At 32.2% G+C, this 17411-nt stretch overlaps 1 protein-coding gene across 3 annotated transcripts in view; it reads right to left on the reverse strand.

Annotated features, from left to right (window-relative positions):
* Nucleotides 1-17411, reverse strand: part of LOC117338333 (programmed cell death protein 6-like) — a 20378-nt gene continuing 2967 nt past the window's right edge. For 2 of the 3 annotated variants that reach the window (XM_033899641.1, XM_033899639.1), the window contains 4 exons: nt 5066-5110; nt 4228-4386; nt 3324-3433; nt 1-1963 (listed from right to left, as the gene is read on the reverse strand). In XM_033899641.1, coding sequence (XP_033755532.1) covers nt 1862-1963; nt 3324-3433; nt 4228-4386; nt 5066-5110 — 416 coding nt within the window. In that variant the 3' untranslated portion in view covers nt 1-1861. Of the gene's footprint in view, nt 1964-3323; nt 3434-4227; nt 4387-5065; nt 5111-13560; nt 13623-17411 lie in introns of all 3 variants that reach the window. The other variant, XM_033899640.1, reaches the window with a different exon arrangement.

A 17411-nucleotide genomic window follows, 5' to 3' on the forward strand; every position in this document is an offset into this window, starting at 1 on the left:
AACTGGTCAATAGAGGTTTAATTTCATATCATTATACAGAATTACAATAAGTCCATGTGTACAATTCAAACATCGCATATAGAGACAAAAATATCCACTGATTTTTAAATATATGTTCAAACGTAATGCTATTTTGTACTGCTATATTCTTAACAATGTAATCCTTGTATTTTAGAATTCTGCTAAATATTGAACCAAAGGGATTCCAAACTGTAATAGTTTTAACATATAAATATCTTCCCTGCTGTTGTGTATTTGTCCTTTCTTTAGGAGAAAACTGAGAAATACCAACATGTCAGAGTTTAACTGTATAGCTTTGAAATAGTTCTTCAATCCAAACAGCTACAAATTAAATTCACTAAGTCTGTTGAATGCATAATGTACAAAAGAGTGTACACAATAAAACTAGGTGTATGAACATTCCAGAATTTGAATTTCCATTCAAAATTATGACTCTTGCAGTTATCCAGAGAATTTTGATAGACATCTTCTCATTGTAATGTTAGATACATTTCATATACTGAAGTATTGTGTCTGAAATGACAGAAAATAAGACCCTGTATTTGTGTATAGTACATGGCTAAGTGTTGATGCTGTACCAAAGAACAACTTAAAGCAAACCATAATCATATGATTACATCACAATTACAGAAACCGGAGACTACAGAACAGCTCCATGGGCTAACAGCTGATTATTAAATGTATTACATGTAGGTACAAACTAAATTTAACAAGCAACAGTATAAACAATATGACAGATCTAAATGAATATATACAACCACATAGCCAACAGGAGCAGAATCTAAAATTTATCTATTTTGTTCTGGTCTAATTTGGACATTTTATGCCAAATACTTCAATTAACCAAGTGACAAGCAAACTTAAGTAAATCATGTCTTGTTAAGGTTGAAAAAGTGGAAATATTACAGATCATAAAAAAATTCTATTCAATGTATTATTTTTTTTAATGGTTTACTGCAAGGCAATTACTTATGAACTTCAAAATAATGTATATATCTTGAAAATATCGGCATTTGTGTTAATTGAATTTCTGTCTTTACAACCAGTTAAACACTGAATCTATAATATGCAACTGTACACGATCTGTTCAGTTCATGTAGTTACCTCCCTTGCCCCATTGTACTTGATTCTTAAAATACTCCTGATATACAATGTATATGTTTTTCACTTACTTTGATAATAACCGACAATAATTTTACAAACTGACTGGAATTTGGCCTACCAAAACACATGTTGTGGAGAATACTGTCCCTTTGTGATTGTAGATTATAGCTACTACGTATATATATGATTGCTTGCTATTAAAACCTATACTATTGTTTGTTGTTAGTAAATATGATTATATATTAAGATGTACTGGAGATATCTTGAATATATATGTAGGTTTAACACGACTCGAAAATAATAGCACTAAGTTCATACAAAAAATTACAAAATAATCAAACACAAAGTATTGAAGCATTATTTATATAATTACTTATTATTCGATGAGGTTTTGAAGCACAAAAAACAGTATATTTTCACAAAGTTTGAATAAACATGTTCTAATACACATTTCAACTTAATCTGTTGTCTTTGAAGAGGTTTTGAAGCACACATGATAACAGTGTTATATTTTCAAAATTTGGATTAACATTTTATAATGCAATTTGAAATTTAATTAAAGTATATACTATAAGTTTGAAATGTTGGGACAAAAATTTAGTTTTATATGCTACAAATGGTTTTTCTAACAACATCTATATATATAGGTATGTAAACATATGTATCAGAAATACACCGTATGTACTTAGCACTATACATGGCATAATTAAACTCACAATTTGTTTTACGAGTCACATTAGGATTTGAGATTGAATACCAGTGTTAAGAATTGTTCGTAACCTATTTGAATCCAGCCATCTTGGTCTGTATCATGTTGTCGAAAAGCTGCTGTCAACGTCTGAAAGAAATACAAAATGGTTATAAAAAATTTTTCATGTAACACATTGTAAAAGAATTCAACTTTGTATTCACTCAGGGCAAATTGTAAATTAAGTTCCAATTTAGAGCCAATAAGATTTGAACTAAATACCACTTCCCCTAGCTGCGATAACCTAGCTCTGGGCGACGGGACAGACAATTTCTGACAGCTTGTCCACGTCAGAGCTACAATTCCCTTTCATTAATGGTAGTGTTGCAAAAAAATAAACCTTGAAAATGCTAAAAAAGCGAATGTTGTGTATAATTTTGCAATTCTATATAGTATGACCAAATATTTCCAATGTAATTTCAATATATTTGCCTGCTGTCACATCTGAAAATCTTTAAATATTATGCTACTCGGGATTGTCTCAGTTATGATACTCCTCCGAGAACCCTCGCGAGGATGCTGATCCAAATATTGTATCTGTGACCAGATATGGATGAAGCTACTCTGATTAAAAAACATTATCAGATATCTTTAACCAGTTCTTTTGTAAGTCTTGTGTAGAAAGTGCATCTTACTTTGTGTAATTATTCAATTTCAGAATGTTTGGCCTTGCTCACTGAGATATGTAACTCTGAATCTGTTTAGCCGTCAAAATATCAGGATATCTCATTAGCATCAATTCATTTTGATTTCCTTACAAGGAAATTGACCTTGACCTTTGTTTCAAAGATGGCGGTATGTTTGAACAGATTTATCTGTGTGTCTTGTTTGTTGTGGATTTTACCATTTACTGTCAAAGAAATTGCATGATGTGCAAGTTTGTAAATGGAATATTGATAAAAGATAACAGAATCATCAATTTACATGTGTTTTTTATCCTTGCCAACTATAATCATCGACATTATACCATCCAATGTGAATCACATCTCGCTTGCTACACTATCGGTAAAAGGACTGGTTTATTCATGATCAGTGATCAGTGTGCAGGGTATAGATATCTATTCTACACTTCCCCCAACTGTCGATCAAAATATTTGGGTTTTCAGAGTCTTGAATTACAATGTAACACAAATGTAATAGGTTATGATCTGAAAGTCCTAGTAAAAGACAAAAAGTTGGCATTCATAGTCAATATGAAAACCAATGAATGTCAACTGAAAGTTTAATTAGCTACAGCAATATAGCAAGTTAACTAAATGTTTCTGTGGAGTGCAAAATAACTCTCCTTTACTAGAAAGCAATTACAGGGGTTGACAGATATCACACCCTACAGGGATGATAGAGATATCTTGTACAAGTAAAATGGGAAACCAGAGAATATTCATTCAATTCCGACACTATTCCAAGAGTACTTATACAGCTGGAGGTCATCTTTAACATTTGAGCATACCTGCAGGACAACACAACACTGTATGAAGTCATCAAAGGCCACAGTTCCTCTTCCCTGTCTGTCAAATTTCCGCACCAAGATGTCGTAGAATCGATCAGAAAGGCGATATCCTAAAAAATTACAGAGAGGAATCTTACAGACAATTAACATATACAATGTAATCTTGTTGGAAGATGTCATCAAAGTACAATGTAGTATATACAGTACTAAAGTATCTCGTATGGGAAATTTTGGACTACATTTACGTTTGCTTATACATGTACATAAATGGACAAAACTGGGAAAAGTTCTGCAGTCATAGAATACAGATTAAGGACGCCATTTTAATCATAAAATGTCACTCACTCAAGATTATAGAGCAATTCTTAAACTAGAAAATGCCTGTAAGATACAAACACCTTCTCTGCTATGCAACCCATGCAAATGGAGTCATGACCTTTGACCCTTTAAACTTGACCAATGGCAATGAATTCGAATGTGACCAGGTGTAGAACTGGATGTTATCATAATATGATTAAGTCAATACGAACCAAATCTATAGCAGGATTCTCAAGATATGTCATTAAAAATTATTTGGAATGGGACAGGACAAGATGGGAGGCCATACCGGTAAAAACTAAATGCCCCATTCCCTCCATAAAGTCGTGGCAACATAAAGATTAAGTTGGTAAACTTTACTTTGCTAACCAGGCAAATTGGCTTAAACTTTGTAAGGGAAAGAACATAGGAAGCCCACTAAGGGTCCAGCATTTTCAAGATGGATGTCGTTTTCAAAGCAAGAAGAAATTAAACTTTGTTTTGTCATCTTTTAATAAATTAGGTTATAATTCATAATGATTTAAAAGTTAACAGAATCTGATATACATATATCAAAACTACAGTGCGTATGTTTAATCTTTCTTACCAAAACCAGTCATGGCTGTTTTCAACTCATTTTTATCGATGGATCCCGAGTTATCACGGTCATAGGTACGGAAACAGTTCTGCCAATCAGTTACATATTTCCAAAGTTGAGCAAACTCTTGAAAGTTGATGGTTCCAGAATTGTCCCGGTCAAACATCCCTAAAAGTACATCACAACTTCAATCACATTGTTTGGCTGAGGCGATCAGTTGATATAGCTTTCTGACCAGAAAATCTCTGTGGATAGATATCCCTCACAAATGTCTTTCACGGAGGATAACAACCGTGATGTCACAAATGACAAAATTTTCAGAGGATAAGAATCTGGATATGAGGATAGGAATATGATACTGGATCCTACAGTAGAAGTACTTCAGTACCCAAGACAATTATCTAAAAATCTATGGAACTCAAATTCAGATCACATTTTTTGGACAACTTTACCAGGTACTTTTGAGGAGGACATTAAAATTTAATATAAAAGTACTTAGTACTTGTGTTATCCTCATTGTTTATTTATGTATTAATTTTTACACTGCTACATACATATATCAAATAAAATACAATTACAGAACTTGTACCACAGTTTTTTTTATTAAAGTTAAGGACTGTGCAATATCCTAGACAACGAGGAATTCATCACCGGATACCAACCCATGGTTGATTGCACACAGTGTAGTGTAGTGCAATCAACCGTGGGTATCTGACGATGCAATGAACTGTAACATATCAGATTTGACTTTACTAGTGTTCTCCAACAGGATGTGTGTTGTCTTTGAATTAATCAAACACTTACCACAACAGGCTGTGTGTTGTCTTTGAATTAATCAAGCACTTACCAATCATCAGACGGATAGTCTCAGGGTTAAATGGTGTCCATGTTCCTTAAAACAAAAACAAATAGAAAATCATATTTTTAATAAATTCGAATTCTGATTGGCTGAAAGGTCACATTCTGAAAAGCTCATACAAATAAGAAAGGAGCAGATAATTTCACAAATTGTTAAAACGAAGAACTTATGAATGTATTGTACAATCAAAGTACTGAAAGTACTGTAGGAGGCGTTAGTCAGATGTAAAAGGAGATATTTGAAATAAAGCAAGAATACAAATTAAACTGATATCAACATGACTAAACATTTCCACTTAAGTGTGTCAAACCAACCGGACATAATGGTTTTCACAGTCCTGATGAATGTAATGGTTTAGACTGTTCCGATATACATAATGGTTTTAACCATCTTAAAGTTTCAAACCTACTTCTAAAAGTAGTTAAACATTTATTATTTCAATCAAACCTTTACTTAAGAAGTCAAACATTTTAAATTTTTTCAAATCAACTTCTACTTAGGTACATGTCATTAACATTCATACTTTAAACCATCTTTTATACTTAAGTAGTTCAAAATTTGCATTTATGTGTTTAAAACAAACTAATATTTTATAGGCCTGGGTATTAGAATGTCGAAACAATATGATATGCATTTCGATAAGTTATAACAATACACGATATGTATTGAAAATACAGGGAGTGTCTGCTACTTTTTTTGTTGAAAGTGTGCAATGTCTTTCAATATCTTGTAAACAAAATTGTTTATTCCTTTCTATTTTGATCTTAGTTTAGCTTTTAAAAGTTATTACACTTTTTTTTCAACAAAGACCTCATTTGTTAAGGACAATTATTTTAAAATTAGATATCAATTCCATCTATTTTAATAGATCCAATGTCAATATTAACAATAAACTGTGATTTGTGATTTGTTGCTTTTTAATTTACCACCAAGATGTAGATAATAGCCTAGTAGCTATAGGTACTGTATATAAATATACAGCGTTTTACATGCAAAATATTGAAGAAAACTTTCATATTTGATATCAATTCAATATGATTGTATAAGTCCCTTGGGGTGGGGAAAGAACCCTGGGCCTATTTTTACATCAGGATTGTGTTCATCTCTTGGTCAATTTGGCTTAATTGACATAAATAACTTCTTCTCTGAAACTAAGCAATCGATATAGCTCATACTTGACTGGTAGCATCCTTTTGGGTAGAGATTCAAAATTGTAAAAATGGTGGGGTTGACCCCTGGGGGCAGGGTCAAAAGGGGTCAATTGGTTTCTCTGAAACTAAGTTATGGATATAACTCACATTGGTGTGGTAGCAATCCCTATGGGGTTGTACCCAAAGTCAATTTCATTTCATGGATTAATTGCACAATTTGGTATAACCCCTACATTTGTATGGTAGCATGGTTATGGGGTGGCCATGGGTATTCAAAATTGTACGAATGTTGGGGTTAACCTCCCGGGGGCTGAAGGATGGGACCAAAATAGGTCTGACATTTTTAGAATAACAATAAACCAATGTACATGTACCCATATAAAATGCTAATGATATATTGACATAGAAATACCAGCGACAAATAAACTTAAGCATCATTCTTGTTTCATATCTCATAAAACCAGGTGAGCGATACAGGCCCTCTGGGCCTCTTGTTTTATCTGTGAAACCATTCAGATCCCAACTCCATAATCTTGCTGGACACCCCTTTTGAGCCAACAATTGAATTGCAATTTATGGATAATTTTTAATTTTGGCAAGAAAACATTCTTTAAAGGGCATGTCTGCATCATTTTTAATAATTTGCCCTTGAAACTTCGCACACACCTTCATAAGAGCCGGTTCTTTAAAACGTGAATGAAGGTCAAGGTCAGAGACATAAACTCAATATTTGTAGCCAGTCATACATGTTACATGTATCTGTTTGCCAAATATCCAGCCTTCATGTGTATGTGCAGTTTTGGGTCATTTTTTCATTTTGGTAGGAATTTCTTTTTAAAAGTGCCATATCTGCGTCATTTTGATTATTTGACCTTGATACATTGCACACACCTTTAAAAGGGCTGATTCTTTAAAATGTGACCCAAATTAATCATTTTGAAAGAACTTTGAATTTTTTTCATCATTTGACCCCCGTGACCTTGAATGAAGGTCAAGGTCAAATATAAGTATAACATTTGTAGCCAGCCATACGTTATCGATGCGCCAAACATTAAGCCTTCATGTGTATATAGATAAAAGAGCAGAAACCTTTATTCTGCAATTTTGGATTATTTTTTAATTTTGGCTGGAGAAAATAGCTTTATGATTCTTTTCCAAGTGCCATATCTTTCTGCCTTATTTTTATCTGATGACAATAAAATATGCACATTCTGTTTCAGTGGACTATGTTCTTTCATATGAAATGAAAAAAATAATCAATTTGAGATTTTTATTTTTGACATTCGAACCCATAACAAGTCGTTGGCCTTGACATTCTCTGACAATATGTCATTGAGAAAAGTTTGCCCTAACCACGTGCTAACCAATTTCCGATGAAAATGAAACAAATTATGCTAAAATATGTGTGATGAGTTTCCTATATAAACTATAGTAAAATGTATCCTCTCCCCAGGGAGAATGCAACACATAGGGGGCCATGAAATTAACAATTTTGATAAAACAGCTTAAGAACCTTTTGTACACCATTCTGCGATATCTTGGTCTTAAGAAGAAGACCGATGCATGACGACAGATCAAATTATAATGGTTATATTATGAGCTGAATGTCAAAGGATTGTAAACTCTGTACAAATTGTATTATATTATCAGGCAGTCAGCCTAAATGTATGTTTCATATCTACCATATTAGAAGTTTGATGTTTTGTACGATATATATATATACTTAATTTTTACACATACATTAAATGAGTTAGCTACTTTCATAAATTAAGATGTTTTTTCTAGAGTTTACTAGGCCGGATGAAATATGATCATGAGCAATCAGTATGGTCAATATGAGATTTGATAAAATGCCTCTCGTAGGTCAACCACTCATGATCACTCAACTTCTTTTTGTAGGAGTCAATATTATATGTACGAGAATTAAACTCTCGCGATGTCTGTTGCACATAAGTACAAAGAAATACATTATTACTTAAGCCGAAAAAATTCACACTTAAGTAGCAATAACACATAATAGTCGAAAACCCAATATATGTGATCAGTGATAAGAAACAGTACTTATAAGCATTTTTGGCAATTTATCCTGAAACAGCTATAGCCTTCCATATTTGACATCCCACAGATTGTTGCTTGTATATATACAGTGCATTCCACTTAATCGGGTAACGCTTAATCGGGTATTTCGTTTAATTGGGTAAAATTTCAAAAACCAAAACCATTTTCTCTTAAATCATGTTAAAAAAATTCGTTTAATTGGGTTGGAAAAGTCGTATTTTTCGGTTATTCGAATAGAACAATCGGGACAAAAAATAGAAATGCTCCGATTTTCACGAAAGTCATCGCGTATTTCTTTAAGTTTTAGACATTTATCAACAAATAGTGTAATTTTGATGGTTCAAATGTCAAAAAACAGTTAAATATTACCTTAAACGGTAATGTTATGTCGGGGTTTTGTCATGTTCAGAACTGTGTTGTTGTTGATTCTGCCTCGTGTGGTTTTTCCCCAACAGGAAGTCGACTAAGAATTGTGGGTAAAATTAAATGTTATTTTTAGAGTCAGCAGCAGGCAAAACGTAATGGGGTTTTAAAAGCATAATTAAGCGACTAGACAATTAAACTTTTACGTCTGGGATGTAAAATCTTCGAAGCAAAAACCAAAACAATAGGTTTTTACCTGGGTCTGATATTGCTACAGATCGATTGATATCACCGCTTACTGTATGTGGCGAATCCAAAGTGAGGGGTTCGCCACGGGGAAATGTGACGACACCGATACACAGGGGAGTTAAAAATCAGTAGCGAGCAGTAATATAGTTTTAAAGGTCAACATTGGAAAAAACCTAAATGGTTATACATAAATTCATAATAAATAGAATTATTGACAAAAAAAGTTTCATTTATTTTCACACTTTCTGGAGACCAATAAGGAGATTGATGATTATTTTAAGGGATATGTTCGCGACATGAAAATCAAACATTTTTAATTAAATTTCAAAAGCAAAATAGATTTATTTTGAAAGTTATGAGGAATATTATTATTGATATTTTAGAAAGTCTTATATTATATGGATTTGATATTGATTGCCAATAGATATACATGTATTTATCATTTTACATGAAAACAACAAAAAGTTATATAACATGAAAACAACAAAAAGTTGTACTAATAGGTTAAAATGCAATTGGTATACATTTTGTTAATCTACAATTACTTTGTATTGTTTAAATATTCTATGTAATACAAACATTTCACAGCTTGGTGCATACAAATGTATATATATATTACATGAAAACATTTGAAAAGGTTGAATCGTGAGCTGAATAATATATAAATAAGACAAGCTGGTTCAATAATAATTTAGCATTTTCATATATATTACGAGTGCGAGTAGCTACTGCAGTAAACCTTATCACAGAAATCCAGATTCTGTATATTGTCTCTGTCGGGGAAGGTACAGCACAAATGACCACCACGACAGATATGTGCCAGTTTTCCTAGTTTTAAAAAATAAACGATCGAATTCCATCACGCCATCACGTAGGTCTACCGATTCATGGATTTGAAACACAGGGACTTCGATCAGTTATCGCAGTAATCCGAAGGGTTCTGGGGTTGATATCGCCTTAAAGCTGATTAAAGTTTGCATATAGTATATAGCAAGATCGTCAGAAAATTCGGACTATAATCGCAGTAGATATTGTGATTTTGTGGTCTGGCCAGGCTTGAACAACTTATCGTAAACAGTTTCGTCCTAAATAAACAAACACTTATTTCAGTGGGTCAACAAACAGATTTAAACTTTGTAAGCAACTTGCCTTTAATTCATGTTGATAGATATTAATTTCTAGCGACAAACATCAGTTTGATGCTTCGTGTGAAGCCCGTGTCCACGTGCCTCCATTTTGACAGGTAAACAGACGGAACACGTGATCGCTAAATATCGGACTAAATCTCATAAAATCTCGTGAACAAACTACCAAGTTGTAAACAAAAGAAATGTTGTTAGCCAAAACCTGGAGGGTATTATGAAAATCGGGAATTTGTTTGCGCTTGGTTGTTATGCCATCTTTATTTCTAGTAGTTAAACAAGTGTCCTCTGTAAGGTAACGTCAGAATCTCGCAGTTATCTCCCTTCAAACAGTATTTTCAATATAGATTTGCAAAAATCGATGCAGGTGTAGATATTTACAAGACATTATTCTTATTGTTTATTCAAAATAGTTCCTGAAATGTTCAAAACATTATCAGCATAATTAATACATTTCTGTGCACATCTACTTTGAATGACGGACTACAATGACGTGCCTCATACTTGGAACTAATTATAAGCGAATCATTACCCCTAGTTACAGAAACTACCACCAGAGGTCTCAAATTCCGGGCTTCCGCCGAAGAGAAATTTATACTGAATATACCTCTTTTTCATGTAATAGCACTTTAGTTGTAGTCTTGATAGTTTTCATAAATGTATATATAGTTCAACTACATTATATATGAACCGAAAGAAACTACAAAATGAACTGTGAAAGGAAATATAACGAAAATGAAAGTGAGAGATTGTGACGTCACAACTCGTAGGTGATTGTAATATGGCAGGCGTAAACGCCTCCATAAAAATGGCCTTTCAATGAAATTGGACACTTCTCAAAACTGGGTAAAAGTTACTTGTTGTACAAGGAAGTAAAAGTGATTTTTTGTAGTGTATAATATAAGGTAATGCATATCTTTGTGACTCATCAAATCTCATCATTTTCATTCATCTGGCCTCTGAATTCCACTCATATTTTAGAACTCTTATGTAACTTAGATAAAAGGTAAAGCAGGAAATAGCATGATAAAGAGAGGGAAACATATATAACTATATATAACATATCAGTTAAGTACATTTATAATGTGGATATTAATTCCTTAATCCATAATTGATTAAACATATACATCCATAAATAAAGTCGTTACTTTTATATAAATATATAACCTCGCCAAATATACATGGCATTAAAATTTGAAAAGATGTCAAACATAAAAAGTTAAACATGACTCATTAATTAATATGATTATATTCGATACAACACCTATAAAGGCAAAATAATTTTATATAAACATTGTAAAAATGTAAACTATTTATTTTACAACAATATTTTATAAAACAAGTTGTATCAATGTATATTAATCACGTTTGTTGGCCCAGTTGGAAGTGAGCCAGGGGAATCAAATAGGACTGCTTTTATATATACATATAAATTTACCCGACACATACTTGTACAATACTGTATATGCAATGTTAAACCTTAGTCAATTATATATTTTTGTGAAAACTTGTAGGGAATTGAGTTAGCTTTTGTCTTTAACATAACAAAAATAATAAAATTGTACTGTACTTTTTATCAGCTGTACGAACCATGGTAACTTCAGGTTTTTTTTTAAAAACTACTGTTGATGTTGTCTTTTGCAAGAATAAACCCAACACAAAAATTAATGATCTTACAAACTATTCCAGAGCAGCTTATGACACGCTTGATATATTGGACCTCTGAAGTCTTGCTTTAATTGATTCAATAAGACGTTGACTCTTGACTATGAGTTGTCAGCTATATATATACTATATACATTTGTATTTGATGCATATTTTGACTCTAAATAAAACAGTGATTGATTTTGGAACTGGAGGCTAACCTGTAAATCACAAAAAGAAAACCATGCAAGAAAAAAAGAAAGAAAAAATATTAGCATTGACTATCTACAAGTAAAACTACAATGTATACATATATATATAAGACAGGTTTTTTTTAATTAAGAATGAATTTGAAGGGAAAGACAATTCCATCTTTCTTATGTTGGAAAAAATTGTCAATATGCTTTTTTTTCTTGATTTTTTTTCTGATTTTTAAAAGCATTCATCACAATACTGGTATATATATTACATTTATTTCGAAATTTTAGATTTCAGGATATTTTTTTTTTTCTTTAATTATTTGGAAGACAGATATATGTATAATATCAAACAAAATGTGCATAAAATCTCATTTTGATTAAAACATGTATATTACAATATATTTATATGTATGCAGTACAGATAGAATCAAAGGCAATCCAAACAAGAGATCTAGAGTATATACAGGATGGAAGAATATTCAACCTTCACCATAAGCATATATATATATAAATTTGTACATGCATATATAAGAAAACAGAAATTTGTGACAGATGTTTTCACTTTTATAAAGTTGACAGGGCCGGCGGACAGAAATGACATTCTCTTCATCTGATCAGATTAACACGTGTGATAATGAGTTCTTGTTCCCTTTGTTCTCAATTCAAGTGTTTAAGTATAACTGACAACTGATTTTTTGACATTGCTTACTTTTGGAATTTTTGATATTTAATTTTTAAATTTTGTTGTAGTTATTTATACAGTCTATCAACAACTCAAACTATTCATGTTTTTATTAACAGGTGATCGTGGTACCCAGTAGATACACATGCAACATGCTGTGTGCAAAACGTAAACTGTTTGACAACTGAGTGTGTGGTTAGGGTTAGACAACCTATCCTAATCTATATACATGTATATGAAAACAAGCTTTTTAAGTTAGTTACTGTTAATAAATATTGCCCGACAGGTATTCATTTAATTGACATATTTTACCTTATTTCATAATTTGGACCAGAAGAAATTTATATTTAATTAAAGAAAAATAATTTTAAAATTATTATTATTATTTTGTGATGTCTTTTATACAAAAAAAGAAAAAAAAAAAACAAAATGTTTTAATTCAAAGAGTTATGTTGATGGTATCATAAGTTTCATCTTTACTAGCCAAGGCTACTGAATCATGTTACACTCCACGAAGTGTAATGTAATCAAAAGCCTTTAACTGGCTTGCGAAGAGGCATAAGTTTTAGCCAAGAAGCACACAATATTTTAACTTTATGTACAGCATATAGATATCACTACACACAATAGCTACAGATGTCACTGCAAAACAGCGAAGTAGTCAGGAGAAATTAATACTTTTACAGATTTCTGAAGAAAATTTACATCTTTTTAACAATATGTTAAGTTGGTTTTTTTTCAAAGTCTTTATCATTTTCTTAGTTTCACAGCTTCATCCAATTTTCAAGGTAACTAATTATATACATTTGTGATACATGTACAGCAAACCTCTTACCTAATCAAATGCCATTTGAGTCAAAACATTTTTTTTATTTCTTTGGTATATAAAAAACATCACTAACTAGTAATTATATTTACATGTACTTTATTTCAACCAAAGGGCTAGCTGGATATGAAAATCACTGTACTATTATAAACTCCCAAACTATCTTACCATTGGTCAGAGCTTGTCCAAGCTCTGAGGCAGAGATGGCACCACTCCTGTCAGTATCAATCCTGAGAAACAGAATATCAAACTGTCCGTTAGAGAAATGATATAACTTAGATTGTTTGTAGCAAAACAGTCCCGACATGGGGGATGGGGGGGTTATCTATTTACCCATATATTTAGTACGATACATTGGTTAAAATAATTTATCATGTATATATATATTCATATAAAAGCAAAACTTCCTATTTACATATGTACTAGGGGGCCGCGATAGCTCAGCTGGTTGGAGTGCCCACCACGTAACCTCAGGTGAAGATCTGAGGTGCGTGTTTCTATGTCCTTAGTAGTACTACTAGTGTCCTTAGTAGTACTACTAGTGTCAGATTGGGTTTCTCGGGAAGCTGAAAAACAGCCAGTCTGTGCTGTTGTGGTTGTGTCCGTCATTGGACGTTACCCTAATGGTTCTGGATGCCATGCAACAGGCCTCCCGATGTTCAATGAGGTAGTAACCAACTTCAACAAGGAGACCCTACCTCAAAATGACAGCTTGCAACCCAGCAAACAAACAAACATACTTTTTCTTTTAAGTACATGTACACTTCAGAAAAAAATGCTACAATTACAGTAATCAGAATTAACTTATGCTGCATGTCATGCACACTTTCATTGTACACAACATCAATGACACATGCATGAATTGTGTTCTGCTTTTTTTTTCTTTCTTTTTTTCTCTTTTCTTTTGATACTATGATAGCATAGATCACAATTTCATTCCGAAAACTTTAAGGTGAATTCAATCCACACAAACATAGTTTGTATATAAATTCTTTGGCAAAGAAACCCAAACAAAATCAGCAGAATTAAATGCCCGACAATAAAAATTCAACCATCCATTTAACTCTCTTAACAAATGTTGACTAAGTCCAATTCTCAAAATAAAATCTTATATAGCTAGTATATCAAAATGTCCATGTTATAAAATATAATGATTTGAGGTTTTAACACTATGATCTAGCCAAGTAACATCTGACTGCAAGAGACTGAGTACTAAACTTTTTTCAGAAACAGAGTTAAATTATACAAAAAAATATACATGTAGTTTTTTGTACATACTTGTATATTACGAGGCCTCACTTTCTACCCCAGGTACTGTAATTGATAGGTAAATGTTTAGAAGTGATAATGGCTGTGAAGATGTGTATGAAAAATTGATAGATTAAAGACATCCAAATCCTATTAATCGTTAAAGTGACCCCATTTTTGACCAAAGGTGTTAATTAAAACTTGAATTTGAAATAATGGTTGTAAACAAGTATATGAAATTTCATGACATATCAGACTATACTACCAACCAGGAAGCTACTGCAGTTTATCAAAATTTGTACCATAAAGCCTAACAAGTTTCAAAGAGATCTGTTCAAAACTAAGTGAGGATCCGGACTATCTCATCAGGACATTTAGAATCAAATACAGAAATAAACAAATGTTAAGGTCAATAAATTTTGCAAAAATCAATAAAAATGCCACTCAGAAAACACCATCATACAAACAATGTATATATATATACATGTATATGATTATAAAACCTGAGTTTATGCAACCATCTCAGGATGTCTTTTAATTTATTCAGAATAGATTAGGTAAAAATATCATTTTTACTAACAAAATGTTTTAATCAGAAACAAGATAATAATCTTCTTCACAACATAATTTTCGTTTGCTTTATAACTAGTATAGTCTTGTTTAGCTAGGCTAGTCGACCTGATCAGAATTCTACTAGCCCTTGCAAATTTTAGTTCATAGATTCTGGTAAATATGTTTTCAATATTTTACCTTTTCCTCGACAGAATTAATCAGAATCGTGTAATAAATCATTCTATAAAGAATTAAACAATTTTATAATGTTCAGTACTTTATCTGGTTTCTATGTGAAGGTCATGACTATTGTAATTATACTCTACTGTACAAGGAGTTTACACAACATAATAATTAAAATTATACAAAACAAATGAATTTTATTGTAATGGATATACATAGTTAAATTAAAACATTCTAACGTTTCCAAAAGAACAGCCACACCCATATATATGCAGATCAATAATGTATTTCGTTAAACTGAAATATTCTTTAATCTAAATTGAAAATTTAAAACTGAAATACGAGAGGGAATTAACTTTAGAAATTTCTAACATTATATAGAGCTGGTTAAATAAATCAACAGTCTGATTACCAATACAATCACTTAAATAGATTCTGGTTTCATGTCATTATATTTACATTCTGTGTTGCATTTGTCTATATGTCGTTAGTAAACCAAATTGTATTCATGAGACTGTATACTACAATTTACAGTGATTCGGTCAGAGTAGGAATATACAGCCAGGTGTTGCTGGTCAAAACAATGGCCGCCACTTACTTTCGGCCTGGAGAGATTTCGAATGCTAGCATTTATTATCCACAACACAAAAAATAAAGCAACTTCACAAGTTATGAGAGTGATATTTTATAATTAAAACAAAATGTAGTCTGAACACAAAATAACTATAAGTGCCGTTCTTGATCTAAGAATGATCAAATTGTCAATGTTGTCACACTCACAGCAATCTTATCAAAATCTAGATGATCATTTACACTACGTTACATGAACATCTAACAACATCCCATGAGGGGTCATGTTCTGATGACCTTTGAGATGTGTGTATTTCACTTTCAGGGCGAATTGTCAATTTGTCGATGTCTTGGAAGCAAACGATTTCGCCACAGCATGCATCTGATGCAAACCATTTCGGCACATGTATATAGCTATATGCTATGTAGGACGAAATGACTTGAAACAAATTGACAGATAATTCAATATATGCACTCTAGTCATGCTAATTCGGACATATAAAATTCACTTCCAAGATTCTGGAAGTAGTCATTTGATTGGCTAATCCAAAAGGTCACCTCGACGTGACCCCTCATGGGATGTTGTTAGATGTTCATGTAACGTAGTGTGAATGACCATCTAGATTCTAATTAGATTGCACTCACAGGGGCTCGTTTCCGAATTTTCAGAAATGTACGACACGACAACTCAAAAAGTCTCTTTTTCACCTACTGTCAAGACGACTTTCATTTAGAATTTAAGAACTGATATTCTTCTAAAAACAATGTAAATCCAGTCGATAGAAACTGAAGTATTTCCGAGGAATCAAGTCTGTCATGTGCAATACCCGTTCAAAGCCGCATCACTTCTAAATGTTAACCGTATAGCATTGCGCCGAAAAACGGCTTGGATTTTAAACAATCAGAAATTATGCAATTGTGAATAATTTAACGATATCTACAAACGTATATGAAATAGAAAATAAAGCCAAATTTGTGTAAAACCATTGTATGTGTTTGGTATTAATAACGACATGAGGGACTATATTAATCCTTCTGGAAGTTTCGGCTGTTCCGGTATTTGAACCTGATGACGTCAGTGAAAGGGGAAGCGGCAAATTTAAACGCGTCTTAAGCTACAGTAAATAAAAAAGAATTATGAATGTAAATATAAGCATTGAACTGTTACCAAATGGTAGTATACAGTCGATATGAATACAATTTGGGTGACAGATAAATATTTCATGTCGCCCTGCCCTAACGGGCGACATTCTATTATCTGTCACCCAAATTGTATTCATATCGACTGTATACCACCATTTGGTAACAGTTCAATGCTTAATTAAGTAAACTTGAAATTTAGTACTTTCTAGATATTTTATTCTCCATCTGATTTCTGAGGGAAAAATTAATAGCTAGCAAAAAATACAATGGACTTGAACTAAAGGTGTCAATTAATATCAATGAAATTAAAATCACTTTTAGCT

The sequence above is a fragment of the Pecten maximus genome, chromosome 11 (genome assembly GCF_902652985.1).
Source record: "Pecten maximus chromosome 11, xPecMax1.1, whole genome shotgun sequence".
In the NCBI taxonomy this organism is placed as follows: Eukaryota; Metazoa; Mollusca; class Bivalvia; order Pectinida; family Pectinidae; genus Pecten; species Pecten maximus.